This window comes from Atractosteus spatula, chromosome 8 (assembly GCF_055471065.1).
Source record: "Atractosteus spatula isolate fAtrSpa1 chromosome 8, fAtrSpa1.hap1, whole genome shotgun sequence".
Classification (NCBI taxonomy): domain Eukaryota; kingdom Metazoa; phylum Chordata; class Actinopteri; order Semionotiformes; family Lepisosteidae; genus Atractosteus; species Atractosteus spatula.
In genome coordinates this window covers 26,466,473-26,486,209 of record NC_142713.1, presented here as the reverse complement: position 1 = coordinate 26,486,209, position 19,737 = coordinate 26,466,473, and the positions used below count along the sequence as shown (strand labels likewise).

At 36.2% G+C, this 19,737-nt stretch overlaps 1 protein-coding gene across 3 annotated transcripts in view; it reads right to left on the bottom strand.

Moving 5' to 3' along the window:
- Window positions 1–19,737, bottom strand: part of kcnc2 (potassium voltage-gated channel, Shaw-related subfamily, member 2) — an 89,104-nt gene that overhangs the window by 4,628 nt on the left and 64,739 nt on the right. For all 3 annotated transcript variants that reach the window (XM_088923667.1, XM_088923668.1, XM_088923666.1), the window contains exons 2-3: window positions 6,529–7,462; window positions 3,682–3,846 (exon numbers count right to left, since the gene is read on the bottom strand). In XM_088923667.1, coding sequence (XP_088779793.1) covers window positions 3,682–3,846; window positions 6,529–7,462 — 1,099 coding nt within the window. The remainder of the gene's footprint in view (window positions 1–3,681; window positions 3,847–6,528; window positions 7,463–19,737) is intronic.

Sequence of the window (19,737 nt, the reverse complement as noted above, 5' to 3'; positions counted from 1 at the left end):
ATCTAATGTCACAGTGTGGAATATATTTTACAAATGTGTAAGGGCTTAATGAACTGTTACAGAAATACCTGAAGTTCTTATGTAAATAAGTCCAAACTGAATACCACAAATTTATATTTTCCTGACATTTGGTTGTGTAGTCCATTTGTGTCCCTTCTTGCACTTCTTTGTACTGTACTTTTCATGAAACTATTAAAACTAGGGGAAAGCAGAAATGGCTGTAATATGCTTTCTTCCTTACCCTTTATAATGGGAAAAGGGTGTCGTGTGGGTTTTTGTTTATCCACTCTTAGTGAAATTACCTAATACAGTTCTTACTAATTATGTTTTTATTTAAAATATTTCTGCAATATCTTTTAAATTCTGCTACACTACATCTACAAATGCAGGATAATGCAGAGACTTTTGTTTTTTCAGATCCTTGATATTGTATTACTAAATACAACAATCACTTTTAGTCATTCTCCAGTTCAAGCATATGCTGCTCCAGAGAGCTGAAGAGCTATACACAAGTCTTCAAAGACACAATGTAACAGATGAGTTGACTCTTTTCACACTGTGAACAGAAACAGTGGAGGTTAAGTACCAACTGGAGGACTGTCACAGCCACCACTGATACAGCAGAGCTCTGCAGGAACCTGGCCAGCAATGGGAGTCACTGTTGTTTGGTGAGCAGAGCCAAGGATCCCCAAATTAACTCTATTTCCCTCTTTTGCAGTATAACATTTTTCCACCACTACTATAGACTCACTGCCACTGTGTAATGGCTTGACAACCTGCAGGCCATGCTACTCAATCTGTGCCAATAGGTACAGTATGTGCTCTACGATCCAGTCAGGAGTCTGGATGCACTCCCTTGCATATAAAGCTTCACATTTCAATATCTGGTGGCCAGCAACACATACTTTCTAATATCTGTATGTGTACTGTATGTGTTAAGTCTCTGTGCGTGTCCGTGTTTTTGTTTTTTTTCCGCTTCCCGTATTCAGGTACTCTCCCCATTGGTCCATCACTACACCATCACTGCAGTTGTGACATCATCATCAGTCAACTTCCGGCCAATCAGCAACCAGACCTAAAGTTCAAATACCTGAAGACGTTTCAACTCCATTAGTTTTCGGCTCAACTTCGGTTAGCTTTTTGCTCAACTTTGGTTAGCTTTGGCTTGTGTTCGCATTTGCTCGCTAGTGTTCGTGTTTGTTCATTGTTAGCTTCGTTTTCATTTGTTTGTTGGTTTTGATTACCTGTGTTTTGGATTACCTTGCCTGCACTTGTTACTTTCCTGTTTACCTTGCTTGTGCTCATTTGTTGTCCTATTCCTTGTTCGTGTATTACCTGTTTTCCACCATTGTGCAATTGGTTCACTCGTGTCGTGTTACTGTTAACTGTGAACTTGTTGAACACCAGGGGAAAAGGTATACTGTAGGTAAGGTCGGCGGGTTACATTGTGCACACGTACTGTAGATTTGTTTTCTGTCTAGACACACTAGGTTAGGGGCGTGTGCCACTCGTGTATTTTGGTTCTGGTTAGTTCAGTAAAGGGAAGTTAGGATGCATGAAGACGCTGAAGGCCTTTTGGTTTTTGTTTGTTTGGGTTAGTTAGGTTAGACCTCACTGAATTAGCTAGATCCATTTGGTTTTGTTATTTTCTTTCCTTAGGCACCGCTCAAGTTCCTTTCACTTATTCACTTTTTAAAAATAAATCAGTTTTGTACAAACTTTTGTTGTCACGCTTCCTTTGTTTTCTCTTTATCTATGTTCTATATAGACTACTCACTGTGTCATATACTGTACATCTACTGAAACCGATACATGCCATGGTTATGTATAGGACTCTGTTCTATTAGAAAAAGATTGGACAGGCAATGAAGGCTTGACAGAATATTTAGAACTTTTTAACACCTTGTATTATGAACAGAAATTACTTGTATTGTATTGTATTTTTTTAATTAAGTAAATCATATATTTCTAATAATTGTGAAAAATGAGTTGTCATTTTAATTGTCACTTGAAAACTAAAGTTACAAAAACAATGTTTGGTCTTTTGTTTTGCTGCCAGCTGTTCTCCAAGCAAAATTAAAGTGCATGAGCATTTCTCAGTTCTCTTATATAAATAGATTCTTGCTATCACCCAGGACCTGATCTATGTGGGCACTTTGCTTCAGAATGTAGGATTACTAACACTTTAAGCAATTATCTCCTAATAGTACATAATTAGCAAAGATTTAATGGACTCTGATATTCCAGAAGAAATTCAAATTTAACGACTGAGATAACTAAATGATCGATTTAATTTGGATAATATTTTGATTCTTGGACACCTAAAAGATTGACAGTCATTTTAAAATTTAATTTTTTTCACAATGTTATGTTGTGCCCTATAAAAAGAAATAGGAAAATAATATTAAGCAAGTGTGTCATTTTATTTTAATATAACTAAAGACAATTAAAACACAGCCAGTGCTCTTTCTTTGTTTCAACAGCCATTTGCTGTGGTTTTAATGCCTTTTTGGATAGAGTACAAATGAAGATGCACACTAAAGAAAGAACAAACAGAGAGCCTTGGATTATTAGAATGTAAATTCCCCTCAGAGAAATAAGCAGAATTTCTAGTTCTCCCTCACTACGTCTGTACCTATATTATAATCAGTTTTCTGCATGGCTCAATGCATTACACAATGCTTCATGCACAAGGCCACACTGCAAAATAAAGTGCAGACATGTTAAGAGCTGTTGTTTTTCTCACAACTACATTATCCCTGTATAAGGCTGTCCATTTTAACATGTCAGGGCTTTGTATAGTAAGGTGTTTAAGTCTTCGCATCTGTACTTCATCTAGGATGTTGAAGTGTGTAATTCATATTTACATCTAAAATATTAAAACCTATAGGAAGGTCATGATTACTTTTACTTTGAAAAGTTAGTGATGGCTTTTATATTAGAAGGCAGTTAATTTGCATCACAAGACCAGTTAAAAGGTTTAAGTGTAACAAGTGAATCTGAAAATATTCAATTGAGAGAAAACTAGTAAAATAAAGAATTGTGCAATATCTTCAATAATTGTTTATCACCATATTTTTTATCATGAATTTCTGTGCAAATGAAATACGGTGTGTTGCAGTTCTGCAGGATACAGGTGCACCAGCATGTTAAAACTTTGCCTCAAGCTATTATGCATTATTGACCACCAGACACAAGAATAAAAGCAACTTATAGCAAGGGGAAAACAGCATCCACCTCATCAAACTATACTTGTCTTCTGCTTGTGCTCTGAGGGATTAATGAGTCAACACCCTGACCGTACTGTGGATGATGCTGAATGTAAAATACCAAGGTTTTTTTTTTCTTTATCCTCCTCATGGCCCAGTTAGTTTGAAGCTTAAAAGTATTATATGAGATGGAGACTTTTGGATCCTGTTGGTTAGTTCTTCCATGTGACATGACAGCAAACCATTGGAGTACTTGTTTATGTTTATCAAAATGTCAGGGCTAGTATAGAGATATGTTTTCTCAAAAATACTGAAATTGTATCCCCCTTGGGAGTTTTGTGGGCTAGACTACAATTATTCATTTCAGTTCATACTTTTGTTGTGATGTGAATAACTTAACTAAGCTCTGGCTGGGGTCAGGCTTATGCCATTGATACTGTGTGTGTCTTTACGGGACAAAAGATATCCATACCTTTCCTGATCCCTCCATCTGTAGAACATGTGTAATCACCTGCCGTCAGTAAGAAACATGTTCCACTTCTTCTGTTTTTGTCTCTGGTACTAGATCTCCTCATTGGGAGCCTTTCCTCAGGTGACAGAGTGTGGTCACTTCCTCCACTGTCTTCACCTGACAACACTGGTCAAAGCACCATGTTGGACAATAATGATATTGAGAAAAAGGCCAACAGAGAGTTCCACATTTTTTTTCCCACACTGAAACATACCAAACACCAACATCAAGCTTACACTACAAAGGGTATGAATGCAATAGCACAATGAACAAGGGATGCAAAAAGACATTGTACATTGATTTGGGTTCATGGTACTGTATGTGTGACATCAGGGTTATTGTCCTTTCTAAGAAGTTGAATCTATGTACAAACATTTATATAAGGCTTCTGAAATCACAAACATCTTGTTTGTTGATTTTGCCTGACTTTTATACAGCTTAATGGAAGTTTACTTTAAACAAATTGTTTACATAGAATTTTTAAGGAAACAAAGCCTATCTTGTCCAAAAAAACAGTTTTTGAAATTGTAACTTTCATAATTTGGTGAGTTGTAATGTAGTAAAATATGGGAGAATAAACGTTGTATTCTTTAGTTCTATTGTATCAAATTAAACATTTGCCTACATTGTAAATTTTGACCCTTGAGGACCCTTGGATTGGATCCTCAAGGCCCCGTAAAGCAATAGAAATTGTGTTAATTTTGATAGTCAACTATATTTAATTTCTGACTTGTGATTTAATTTTTCAGATTCTCAGATAATCATTTTCAAGCCTTTTCTATATATTTTTGATGTTCAGACATATAGTATTTCTAGAAAGCCATTTTCTTACCAGAACAATTCTAAAACTCCTCCAAGATTCCTGCCATCTGATTTACAAACATCTCCATCATTTAAATTAATTTTCATGTGTAAATGTCCAAAGTCTTGGAATTGTTACAGCTTCAGGGTCTTTTAGTTGAGTTACTTTTACAGTATGTACACAGTATATGCTATCCAAGAAAGTGTTCCAGTTTGTAAATATCTTGCAAAACTGTTACACATTTTAAGTCGGTGTATTACTTACAAACTCTCAGTTTTGAGAATTTTTCAGGTAGAGCTGAGCTTACATGCAGGTAAACACAAATGATCAAAGGAGATCTTCTAGGGAATTAGTTTGCTTAATCACGATGAAAAGTAAACATTCAACACATAGAAAGTCAATATAATAAGACATGGGAGAATTAATAAAAGAGATAAAAAAAGAATGGAAGGAAGAGGGAGAGCAGAAACACCAGGTGAAAGGACCTGATTAGTCTTGAAGAGCTTGCTGTGCTATTATCTTAAGAAAATTCTGATTTCCTTTATTGTGGAATTCTTGGGATAAAAATGTTCTCTCCTAATTTGGTGCATCTTTAGAATATCGAGATACTGTACATTCCCATTCATTTGTGGCCATTCAGGTAATAGGCTTAGTTCTGTGTGGGTGGTATTCTTTTTATTTAGGATATAGGTTTTATCCCTTTTGTTGACCTTCCAAGGCATTGTATAGTGTTTGAGGTTACAGGGTTAACATATTCTGGGTTTACTGGCTCTGTAGAGCATAGGCATTTGAGATATATAGTATTAATTCATTTATAGTGTAACAAGTATACTGTATGTGTTTTTGGTGAACATTTTGTGTTAATGTTATTGTTATTGTTATTGTTATTATTAATGTGTTTTTTCTAGTTTACCTTTGATTTATCACTCTTTTGCCAGAGCTGTGCCTCAATGTACCTGTCTCAGGTATACACAGGTATATCTGACATTGGGGTTGATTTATTTTAATGATTTCACACTTTAATTTTCTATACTTCTGACAGCCCTCCACAATTTGTAACACTATTCTTTCTTTTTTCTGCTTTGTATATCTTGCTTGTGTGCAATCTGCATTGTGAAAGCCATATTTATTAGAAAATAATTTAAGACAAGACAATGGCAGTGAATCATAGTTTCCATACAACAAGATACAGGACAGTACTTAATATTGTTTCTACAACGCGAATAACATTTTCCCAGATACTTTGGCCACAAATGCATTGTTTTTTTTTGAGTTAGGATTAGGATATTTATTGTTAGAATTCTAATACTTCAATATTCAGGTGCATATTAGTGGGACCAGCAATGACCCTTTGCATACAAGTACTACTTTTGTTGTAAACAGTGTTTCTGTGCTCCTAATTTTCTTGGGGGGATTGCATGCATGTATTGTATATTTTATTTTATCAAACAAAGATATGTAATTAATTTTATAATACTATCATTTTTGTTACTTTTATTAATTGTTTATGTGGTTTTCATTAATGAGTAAACACTTTAATCATAGAAGGGAAGGATTGTATGGGTGAGAACAAAATACTCAACAGGACAGCACAAATGAAAAACACACATTCATGACACAACAACAAACCTGTCATGCATGATGCCAAGCTAAAACACATGCTGCATACTTTGGAGCAAGCAAATATATGTACAAAGGACAACACACATTTGCAACCATATTATACACATCAAAATGAACTATATAGTAAACCTATTTCAGAATTCACAAAACAGAAACATAGTGCCAATCATAGCTGTAATAAGTATAAATATATGACACATTTAAAAGTTTTAAAAATTACATAATTGAAGCAAAGTTAATTCGTGCTTCATACGGTAGGATGGTGATTTGATTTTTCATTACATCTTAATTATTAATTGAAAAGTAAAGATGAAATCTTCAGTATTACTTTAAAAAATGCGGTAGGTCTATATAGCCATTCATTAGTAATGAAGGTACAATACCTGATCTGTTGCGTTCCAAGAGCCTGTTTTCTTTAGCATGACAGGCATCGCCTTGGGTACTATTACAAGCCATGTTCAGTTCTGTCTTGCAGTATGTGGGTGAGCCACCTTGGGGAGCCTGTGGAATGTGCTTCTTTCTCCTGCGTGGTAGTTTCTGTTTTGCCATGGCAAGCGAGTAGTACATTCCAAAATTATTGACGATGACAGGTACAGGCATGGCTATTGTGAGCACCCCAGCCAATGCACAAAGGGCACCTACCAGCATTCCTGACCATGTTTTGGGGTACATGTCTCCATAACCAAGGGTGGTCATAGTGACCACAGCCCACCAAAATCCAATAGGAATATTTTTGAACTCTGTGTGCTCACTGGCTGTTGGGTCATTGGGACTTGCACCTATTCTCTCAGCATAATAAATCATGGTGGCAAATATTAACACCCCCAGAGCCAAAAATATAATAAGCAGCAAAAATTCATTAGTGCTAGCTCGAAGAGTGTGTCCCAGCACTCGCAGTCCTACAAAATGGCGGGTTAGCTTGAAGATTCGTAGGATCCTGACGAACCTAACGACCCTGAGGAAGCCCAGCACATCTTTAGCAGCTTTGGATGAAAGCCCACTGAGACCCACTTCCAGATAAAAAGGCAAAATAGCCACAAAGTCAATGATATTCAGGAGGTTTTTGACAAATTCAAGCTTATCAGGGCAGAAAATGACACGCACAAGAAACTCAAAAGTGAACCAGAGTACACAGACTCCTTCCACATATGTCAGTGCTGGGTCCGTTTCAATTTCATATTGTGAGACCAGTTCAAATTGGCTATCATTCCTTATCAGTTCAGTTTTGTTTATAACTGTGTTAAAAGCCTCATGGGTCTCCAAGCAGAACGTTGTGATTGACACAAGGATGAAAAACAAGGAGGCAAAGGCGATAAACTGCAAAAGAAGAAAGTCAGAGTTAAGAAAAATCTCACGCTCTGCTGCCCTGAAGAAAATTAATTAACACCTGATACTTGACAAGGCAAAGGCAAAGCTAAATTTACATGAGAAACAGTACCAAAGCTGACCTGAATATGAAATTGTGGGTAAGTAAATTAAAATGCTATATAGCTACATGGTGATTTGGATTTCCTGCCTTAATATAATTATTCCTGGAATGACAGGTTCAATTATTCAACATAGCCTAGGAGAAAAGGTAAACTCTCACAGCGGTTTATTTGCAAAACTGCTGCTGTTTGCATGTTATCATTATTGTTATGAAACTTTGGATTAATAGGTATCTTTGAAATTGACATTGCATAGTTACACTATTTTCACCTCATTGACATTAGAATTAAAAACATACTCTGACAGTCTTAAGATATGGTGGTCCTGTTGTGCTCAGTCATGTGATATGATTCTTTAAAAAGCATAGAGACATCCAAAGATTTAGAATTCCATTCACATATGAGCAAAGTCATTCAAGTACAGACTTAACCCCTTGAAATCTAATGTGGATGATACCTCTCCCAGTAGCATTCATTGCCATATCACCACAAAAATATGATCACATTCTGCCATTTCTAATGTCTTCCAAGTGCACAGAGGTACTGTAGCTCTTCCATAGAAACATCAGTATTATCCTGCTCATATACTGTGACAAGGAATACAAGACCATCAAGAAAAGCCTGTCGTTCTCTGAGTCTCTTTGTTCTACAGTCTAAAATGTTTACATTTTTTATAAATAGCATCACCTTCCTTCACCCTTTGAAGTGAAGATTTCAAATCTAAAACACATAATATTGTTAGGAAAGATTACCAAGAGCAGCTACAAGTTATTTTCTGGCAGCTCATGGTTACCATATGTATTAGAATTTGCATCCCGTATTTGATTCATGGCAAATAAGCAATTTGTAAAAAATCACTATTAATCACTATTAGTAATAATATTATTATATTTTAGGACCCTGACTTCAATCCGGGACCTAGGGTGCTCTCAGCTTTTCCTGTATGTTTTCCCTGTGTTTGCATGGGTTTCCTCTGGGTGTTCCAGTTTTATCCCTCTCACAGGCAAAAGACATACTGGCAGGTTAGTTGGCATCTGGCAAAACTAGCCCTGGTGTGAGCATATGCATGCTTGTGTCTCTGTGCGCTCTGTGATGGGCTGAAGTCCCGTCTAGAGTATATCCTGCCTTGCGTCTGTTGTTTGCAAGGATAGGCTCCTGTACCCCTCTGAGCCTGAATTGGATAATATCCAATTATAATAACAGTAATAATTGCGTATTTTATTATAAGCAATGATACTGTACCTTGCAATATTTTGGACAACACAGTCATCTTAGAAAGTAATACTCAAAGGGGTTGTTTTGTAGATGTTAATTAGAAATAGTCTTTGATTTCCTTACTTAAATTAGTATCAGGTAATCCAGAGTTAGTGCTCAATTTAAACCACTGGAAAATGTTTTAATAGGTTTATTAACATAAGATCTAAGATGATGAGAATAGTGTTCTCTCTTTTGCAACCCTATCTATAGAATGATAGATGTATGTATTGGAATCCTGTATCCCATTGAACACCCATTGTGCCTGGAGTGCCTAGGAATGTGCTGAAAGAAAGCTAAGGATCAATCAAATCAAACGATTTGAGAGATCTTCAAAAGAATCAATCATACATAGCATATTTTAGGTTTTATCACCATTTATCATCAAAAAATAAAAGATATGCTTATTCTTGGGCAGCGTATTCAATTTGTAAGTCATATGAAGTATGCTTTAAAGCCCATTTGGACAGCAACTTGGTCTGGGTCTGGTCAACACTGGGAAAGAGAGCTCTAAAGCAGATCAGGTTACTGGTGTTCAAGGTGTTGGTGCAAGAGTAGTTAGCAATCTTGCCTTGGGATCAAAGTTTCCAAAACCATTGATTACTAAGGTGACAGGAAACATTAAGCTGTAGGAAGTGCCATCATTTAGTTGAAATGCTAGACTGTTGTCCTGACTATTTGGTCATTAATGTTCCCATGGGACTGTATTTAAGAGTGGTGTTAACCCAGGTGTCCTGACTAAATTCCATCTTGGATTTATACAATACAGCTAACCTAAACTTTCCCCTTAATTCAATTGGTGAAGTTATTTCTAATTTCCCAACCGAATCTCATGTATAGTATTGCTATTGGTGCTTCATGATTGCAAAGTGTCTCCATGGTGGTTATTGCAATTCAGTGGTAAAGTGTTTGCCCTTATAGATGTAAAAAGTGCTATTTTATTCCTTATTAATCATTAAATTTCTTTCTCACGCTTTAATGATATGTAAATAGATTAAAACCCAGGTGTTTGTTTTGTAGAACATGCTTGGCTCACAAGACAACAAAGGTATCCTAACAGTAAAAGCATCAAAATATTTCCTAGTAATAACAGCCATACCTAGATGTACTTTCTGGTCTGAACTGGCTGACTAGTTCCCCTGTGCACCAGAACAAGGAAGAATCTAAGAAAACTTGTTTTACACTGACTACATCCATAGGTCCATATGTCCATATTTTACACTTATTACATAAGTATCCATAGTTGCATAAATGTAGAATTGAGACTACAAGCCAGACAGTGGTGGAGCTTGAGCATTTCTGAACATTGCTGGATTAGTAAGAAGCAAAAAGTTGTATATTCCGGTGGTCACGTGTATCCCTGGTGGCATCAGATCTGCACTAGCTAGTGCTATCAGAAGCCAGACACTTCCGAAGGTTTCAATGCATTATTGCTCAAAGAGAAATGATGCACAGCCTCTTCCACAAGAGACAGAGAAAAGTGTTCTTGTGTCATACTTGTGTACAGCACACAAAGGCCCATACATAGTGAATGTCTGCTAAATGAACAGTTATACATGCTGTACAAGGGCAATACATGCACAACATCATAGATGGAAACTCATGTATGAATACATTTGGCAAGTATTTTGTCTCAATAAACATATGAATGTAGAACACACACTATTGGCTATAGTCAGGACTGTTCTTCCCCAGCATAAATCATCATATAAATACAGCATCTGCACAGTGAACAATATCAGTTGTCACATATGATTGTTTAACAGACTTCTGCAAACACATTTTATTAGCATCATATTTAAAAGTGGTTTCAAAACAAATAGCGATTCAAATGGTCCCCTGATCCATTTATTACTTTCAGTAACATAATTTCAATTTAAAGTTTACTTGTACGGTAATTCCATTAGTTCAAGTAGGTAGCTGCATCAGTATGCATAGGCTGCAAAGGAACAAGTAAAGGTTTATTCCATGCTGAAAAGGGAAGACACACAATGTTTCAACTGTGGAGCTTTGTTCAGGTTTCAACACACCGGTACGTTTAATATTTAACTTTGCCTAGACAGAAGATAGATCGGGTAACAGAACTTTAGAATCACAAGTTAAATATTATAATAACAACACAGTTTTCTTTATACCATGTGTACGTTTCAAGAAGCATAGCATGTTGCACAGTAGCATAGATGTAACACACAACACAAGAAATGGAAAAAAGATCATTCATTTAATGTAGCCATGAGTAAAACTAACATATACATAATACACCCTGGTGAAATTTCAGGTCTTTGAAAGTGTTTAAAAATGTTGATACAGAATTTGTAATAGATTCTCAGATAACAAACTGGATTATAAATCCATAATCTGAAGATAGATTACTGTACATGAGAAGGAGAAAAAGTACACCCTAAACACCAATGGGAGCCATTACAATTTATAGGGTATAGGGGTACATTCTACACAAGTACAAATACAAAGGAGTACAAGTTCAAAGGAGTACAAATTCTATACAAACTGTAGAATTCTGTACATACTGAAGTCTATTTACTATTTTAGGACATAATGTACACCAGTAGGTAAGGCAAAGTAAAGTGAAAGTAAATCTAATCTTGATGAACTACAGGCATTTGATAATAATCTGAATTCCAATCTGTGAAATACTGTGAAGATGTTAAGCATATTTAACATATGTTGGGTAGCAGTGTAATTGCATATGATTTAAACATTAACCTGAGGTGACCTATCCTGACACATGATCCTTTGTATTATTCAAGGAGTACCTGTACATTTCTTTATTTCAGTTCCTTTAAGTCTTAAGTCCTAAGTCTTTAAACTTTAAAATACCACCAGTAATTATGAGTCAACTCAGGTTATTATCATTTTAAGATGGTTTTAGATTGCCGGCTTGTACATTTTTAATGCTGATATATCATCTTGAGTGGAGTTTTTTTTTTAGAAAAAAGATTTCACTCTCACTTTAAGTAAAGCAGACACCAGGGTCTGAAAATAAAAGTAAAAACATTGAAAGAAATTACATAAGCATCTTAGCTTTAGCTTTGTGAGCTATCACTGGAATTATTCATGTATTTTTAATCACAGCTTTCCCAAAGAATAAATTAATATAACCACCATTTCTAATGTTTTTTTTTTGTCTGAAACTGGTTCTTATAGAATTAATGACTACTATAAATCTTTTTTTATTCTTCTTTACTCATTCTATATAAGATTTTAAGTCATAGAAAACTGTTAATATAATCTATGTGTCGTTTATGAACAACTGGTTTGGTCAATGAATATTTTTTCAAATGTATGCAATGAAAGCAAATTGGTTTTAGAGACATAGTAATTTCACACCCATTAATTGCTTGAATTTTAGTTCAAATCAAATTTTACCTATGAATTTTATTTATTAAAATTAATTTCATGCTTTGGTTCTCAAAGCACTGAAGAAGATTACATCAAAATGCATATCAAGATAAAAAATTAAAAAAGAAGATAATTAGCTGAGATTTAAAACTCAAAAGTAGGTCTTTTTTCCAGTTATAAAAATATTTACTAGCTCAAAGTCCTGTACACGCAAGGCCACAGAATTCCACATCTTGGGTTACAGACACAGAAAAGGCTGTTTAAATGTGGGTTAAATCATTATCAGCAGACCTGTGTGTGTTGGATGTAAGACAGAGACAGTGGGTGTAAAGCTTTGTAAGTTAACAGTAAAATCTTAAAACCCATGCTACAGTATATTTTACAGGTAATCAGTGCAGTTGATTAGGTGGGAGAGATCAATTTCTGATTCAGATTTTATGAGGACATGAGCACAAGCTGAAATCTTTCTGAAGTTATTTTTTACAAATGTCTATAATTCCTGAAGACATTTTGATCTAAGTGAGCAATTGTCACATAGCAGGCTGTTTTATGGCAGGGTGATAGAATTTAGTCAACATGCATTTTCCACAAAGAAGCAACTACAGGTGAATTCCAAACTGGAAAGTACTGTAGATGATAACTCAATTCTATCTGCTTCCAAAGATCCATGATGACTATGTAAGTGCCACCACCTGGTGAAAAACAAACCAGCTATTGTAATTTTCACCACCTTTCATGAACCTCCACCCACCTCTAAAACTCACTGTTATGTACCCTCTACCACTCCTCCTTTTCTGGACATAGAAAAAGCAACGACCTTGTGGTGCTATACATGCGCAGACAATATGAAGCTTATCCATCACTTTCCAACCATTATTCATAGTTGGTTCATCTCATGTAGGATTGCAGCAAGCTGGAGCCTGTCCCAAAAGGAACATGCATGAGTTGGAACTGTACTTTAGACAGAGACCAGCTATGAAGGGCAGAGACACAGGGGTAATTTGGAGACATGTTTTGGAAAGGTACAACAAAATCTCAGCACTCAGAAATAATCCTCAAAAACATGGGAGAACATGCAGACTCTACGCAATGTGAATACACAGAAGAGCAAAGAAGAAGCTCTGTATTAGTAAAGGCAAAAGGCTATTTTTGAAACACAAATATGTCACTATCGTTATCCCTCCTCTAGAGGGCGCTCCGCCCCTTTTGTATTTCAGTTTCATTATCACGTTCACCTGCCCCTTGTTCCGTTTATTATTTAAACCCGGTGCTCTGGAACCTTGGGGTTCTGCATTGGAAGACAGTCGCCCTACGTCTGCGACATGAAGGCTTAGGCTTCCGATCGGCGTCCTGACCTAGCTGAGTCCGGGGCTCAGAGCACCTGCCCTCGTCGTTCTGTTTTTAACTTCCTGTTCCTGTTCCAGATCCCGTTCTGGATTTTACTCTTGTCTTGTCTTGGATGGATCACCTGGCTTTGGATTTTGGACTGCGCCCGGATTTCCCCCTTGGACTGTTTTGGACTTGTTTGCCTGTGCTCCCCCCGTGCACCTGATCACTGTCGGCACCGTCCGCTGTTTGCCATCCCTTCCATTTCCAGTCACTTGTGGATTATACTGTTTGCACAGGATCCTAAACTACGCACTACACGGGAATCAGGACCAGCTCCCGTTATAAATTATATATATACATACATCAGGATAACCTGATTTGTTTCAAACCAAATAAACAAGGTTTTAGGAAAAGGTAATAATAGATCTCTTTTACTGGAGAAAAGCACTTCACAGATGAGCTTGACATTTTATTTCCTCTGATGCTCATGAAACCACCATTGTAGCACACAATCTGATGAAACCAGATACACATTCACCAGCAAAGCATGTGTTCACAGTTTCTACCTAAGAAATCTCCTACCCTGTATATAAAATAATCTTAGAATTCTGCAGCAATTTTAGCGTATTGCCACATTGATTACGTCCTGTCATCTTTTCTCTGTAAGTCTATCAAATCAAGCAGGTCTGGTGCATATCTCTGTTGCATTGCACTTTTGTTTGAAACCCTTTGCTAGAGTACTTTTAGTCCACATTCCCTGTTCTTCACATGGACATTCTACTGGTGCCACTTTTCTCTGTGCAATATTTAAGGGTTTGCATATTTTAGTCATTTAAAACCAATATTCACTCTCTTGGGAACATAAAGTGCACCTCCACCCTTCTTTAAAGGATAAATCAGAATGTACTGTATAATACAATTTTCAAGAAGCCAGATGGTTTGGCTATGTAAAACAAGTCAAAGACACCTACAGTATATACAGTACTATGAAGTCTAATTTTAACAATCTCCCTTCCTTTGAAGAACTTACTTGTCACGAAAGCATTCTTTCAGGACCCTATGCAGACGACACAATCTGGGGTAGAGCGGGGGAAAACACGGGGAAAAAGAATGCGGGAGTCGGCAATGAAAACAGGGGGCATGTCCATGGTGCGCTGGTGTTCGGGGGAGGTGTGGCCGAGGCAAACAATCCAGTTATAAGTCCAAGGGAGAATCCAAAAAGAGGCAAAAGTCCAAAGCCGGGCGGTCCATCCAAGACAAACGGGGTTAAAAACAGGAACCGGGTCAGGGCCGGGTCGGGACCGGCACGGGAACAGGAACAGGAACTAAAAACTTGACGGGACCAGGCGCTTCCAGGTCCCGGACTCGCCTGGTACAGAAACCAGAGCAGAGCCTAGAATAGAGTGAGCGCTTTGCTTTTAAGGAGAACTGAAAAGGGGGGTTGGAACAGGGAGCAGGTGCAGTGGATGAGTAGAAAACAAGGAAGGGCTGGAGCGTCCTTAAGAGGAGGGGTTTACGAACGTGACATTACTCACTTGTGGCAGCTGTGTTTAACTGTGTTTAATTGTAAAATGTCAAATGAGTTTGTGGGTAATTTCTGTTTATTTTGCTTTGTAAACCCTCCTTGGTTAAGATAGGACTGCGTACCTACTGTATACAGTATTGGTTGTGAAAAATCAAAATTCTGAGGGCACAATGAGTTTTAATTTACAGAAACTTATTTTTGTGCATTCTGAGCAAGTTCAGGATCAGTACTACTGTATATAGCACTGCTCCAGTAAAATGCTGCCCCTGTCAGGCAACGTATACACCTTAACTTTACCCAGTGCTCTCATTCATAACACAAGTGCAAAGCTTCTTAGTCCTTCCAATAATTGCTTCTGCAGCAACCAGTTTCTGCAGTTCTTTTTTGCAGTGTAGCAAATGCTACCAGTCTCTACTATTTTTAAATGTTATTGTAGCTAAATTTTGAAATCTCCATCACACAACTTCATGACTTGCTGATGTTACATTTGTATTCTTTTGCAATGTTTTCAACTACTTTAAATAACTGCAAAAGATGGTTTATTCATATTTAACACACATGGTTTATTCACTGCAAAAAGACTGACTGTTTAATTGTCTTTTTTTTATCCTGTAAAACGGGCTTGTTTGGAAGACATGCTTCCTTCCAAACAAGCCTCTAGAAACTACATATTCCAAGTAGCTCTCAGGCACTCATTTTTTTATTCTTCCATTACCAGTCATAAAAGCTACACATCCTTCATCCTGTCAACATCTACACATAACTATAGTTGTGTTGCACAGTACTTTTATCAGAAATTACTGTTTTTGAGAACAGACAATGCATTTTAGGGCTGTGTGCACTTAACATTTACTATCTGCAAATATTTCATTATCAGAAACCCACATATTCCTGATAAGGGTCACAGAAACCCAGAGACCACAGAGAAGTAAAAGATGAGTGTTAAAACATGATGTTCAATTTTTATTGTAGTGTACTGTACATAATCTGCTTTCATTTATGTATTTTCATTCATTGAAAATAGTTTGCAATGACTGTATATCACATTTTATAGGTAAAGTATTTATGGGGTTATAATTAATTACTTCATATTGATTTTATAATACTTACATTGCAATGATTTACTGTATGTGTCTGGACATTATTCTTAGAATACAATGATAGTATACTGTACGTCTATTATGAATGCTTAGATTCCATTAAATAGTCCATAAAAGCTATCGAGGTTTCAATAAAAAAAAATATGGGTGACCATGTTGGAAACACATCTGGTTTAGATTAGCTGTATTTAATGTAAACATATTAACAGAAAGCATACACCAACAGCCATATCACCCTACAACTCACAACTAACAACCCACTAAAGCTAAGCAGGTGTGAGCCTGGCCAGTACCTGGATGGGAGACCACCTGGGATAAACTAATGTTGCTGCTGGAAGTGGTATTAGTGGGTCCAGTAGGGGACACTCATCCTGCGGTCTGTGTTGGGCCTAATGCCCCAGTATAGTGATGGAGACACTATACTGTAAAAATGTTCCATCCTTTGGATGATATAAAACTGAGGTCCTGACACTGTGGTCATTAAAAATCCCAGGGAGTCTCTCTAAAAGTGTAGGGGTGTTACTCCAGTGTCCTTTATCAATCATGGCCTCCTAATACTCCCCATCTATCAATTGGCTTCATCACTCTGTTCTCCCCCCCACTGATAGCTGATGTGTGGTGAGTGTACTGGTGCACTATGGCTGCCGTCACATCATCCAGGTGGGGCTGCATATTGGTGGTGGTGGAGGGGATCCCCATTACCTGTAAAGCACTTTGAGACGAGTGTCCAGAAAAGCGCTATATACGCATAAGTAATTATAATTATAAGTGCATACACCAATGCCATGAATTTACTGTATAAGACGTAAAGTACAGCCTATCATTACATTCTATTTAAACATAGCAAGAAAGGTTCGCTAGGAGTCTGAACATAGAAAAAAATAGAAGCCTGATTTCTGCTATTAGAAGGACAAGAACCTGGAGTTTGACTTGCCCCATTGAACTGCAATGACTCCCAAAGCCTCCTGAAACAAAGGTTAATAGCAGAGTCAAGCTAAAATTGATCATGTCAAATTATCTCCCAGAGTTCAATGGTTGATCAACATCCCCTCATTAAGATTGTTTTGTGTAGTAATATCTATATCATGCTGTGAGAAGTCCTTGTCCTTGATCTCACCATTAGTCAGCATGAAAAAAATAATTATTTTTCATTGAATATTCATAAGATAGAAAATTCTGAAGTATGCCAAAAATGAAGTATGTAATTATAAAACATATTAAAATTTCATGATTACACACAGAAATACATTCAAATACAACTTAATGAGTTCTCCAGATCTATCATTTACCTAGGTATAGTTAGACAGCAGTTATATTTGTTTTCTACCTATGTCTTTTTATGGGTACTGTAATTGACATTAGTATAAATAAAGAAGGGCAAAACATTCAATTCCACATCATACTAAAAACCTACGAAAAATAACTTTAATTACTGATTCTGCACTGATATATGTGCTACAGAAAAGAGTCTTGATCAGTGGTAATTTAAAACATTTTCTCTGACATAATTTACTGGTATTATGTCTACAAATATTCATACACCATAAACACTACATAGGACATCATAATGACACATTTAAATTTCAAGGCTTAGATGAAGATTAATTAGTTATGTTTAATTTCATGATCTCTCCTACTTGAAGAGATAAATATTCAGATTATAGTATAACTCTTTTATAAATAAAAAAACATAAATGGAATATCAGTCTATCTATATAAAATGGCAGGTCTACTTTATGACATCAGGTTTTATTTATAAATAACATAGAACAGATCATGACTGTAGAGCCTACCACCTTCATTGTTATAGTATTTAGATTTCCATTAGGCAACCAGTTATTTACACTTAGTGTGGTTTGGTTTTGTTTGAGTACTACTGTATGAACAGCAGATCAGAGTTACAGGATGTTTAAAGGCTGTGTGGACACCCTGTGATAGTCAGTCAGCCTAATCACCATCTGAGAGGATACAGCTGTTGGTCATTACAATTGTGATATCTGATATGCTGTGATCCTCTTTATAAAAACATGATCTCTTTCAGCAGGTTAGCTGGGAAAGAGCTAAGTAAGCCGACTACCAGAGAGAGTGAGGAAGTGAGAGAAACTGGACAACAATTTACAGAAAGCCACTAAGGTAGCGACCTGAGGAGATGACAGCAGCAGAGAGACAAGAATAGTGTGTTTTGGTTTGGTTTGGTTTTTTTCTATAAGGAAGAAGAAAGGCATGCTGACACGCCAGTCTTCTTCTGAATGAAAACCTTACGTTGTCATCTTTAAAACTATCCAGTAGCACACCTGTCTTTTTACATTATTCTTCTCTGTTCAAGCGCAAGACAAGTATTTTAACAATAGAGGAAAATCAAAAGAATAACTTTTTAAATGATTGACAGAATTCACTGGCTGACAATTTTCTAATATTGTCCATTCATTGCTAACAATTTCTCCTCATCCACAGTGTTGATATAAAGCAAATATAGATACTTAACAGGGGTCCCTCATATTAGTAAAGCTGACTTTCCTATTATCTTATTCTCCTGCTGCCTCAAAAAGGGAAGCCGCACCTTCCATGCACAGGCACTGCTGCATGTCATAAGAAATCAGTGAAGGTGCCACGTATATCAATTTGAATGCAAATTCAGAATAATTCACCTACATAAAATAGGACATCAGACATACAGTAGTTTAAATTCTGTGAAGCACTGGATGCTTGGAAACAAGCGTAAATGGCAAACAGGAGACAATTTGAACATCATACTGAAAGGAGTTTACGTATAGTGTTGATGAATGTATTCTATAAACGGCTTTCCTACAATTACAAAAACAAAATATAAAAATAATTATGGGACATGTTCATAAAACACAATGTGCTATCTAAGGAAACAAGATGTGTAAATCTTTGTTTATTCTTTGATCTTAAAATCTACACTGCTGTATCATTTACTGAGTATGCTACTGTATATAGAATGCCATTTTACTCTAACTTGCAAATACATCAATAAATGTTAACACTTGAAATAGTATTGAATTTCTTCATCAAAAGAACATTAAAATGCATTAAATGTCTGCACATGAAAAAAAAAGATTGGAAACCATAATTCCCATTGTATAAAGTAAACTATTATTAACATTTTAAATTCTTTACTTTGCCTTAAATTAGTTTTGACATTTTTGAAATCTTGGCAGGGTACCATATAGTCTATTTTTATAACCCTGAGAGATGTATTTTGTAGGTCTTAAACAGAGCTGTCTTCCAAAAACAGAGTTAAGTCATTTTCATACTCCTTGTCTGAAGTATGAAAAATGAGAGATATGAGGTTTAATCAGTCTTTATGATTTTCAATTCAAATAAATGTGTTACTTTACTCTACAGAACTACATTACCTTTTATGTCTTTATTGTTTGCACTTAAAAAAATGAATCGAAAAGCTGATACAGTACAAACTGCACAAATTCCTTCTTTTCATATTTTCTTTAGACTTCTGCTCTACTGTGTTATTTTAATAGAAATATTATTTGTTGTTTTCAAATGTGACATATTTAGGTCAGAGATGCAAAAATCGAAACTAAAACAGGGTGCGTGAGTGATAAATATACAGTA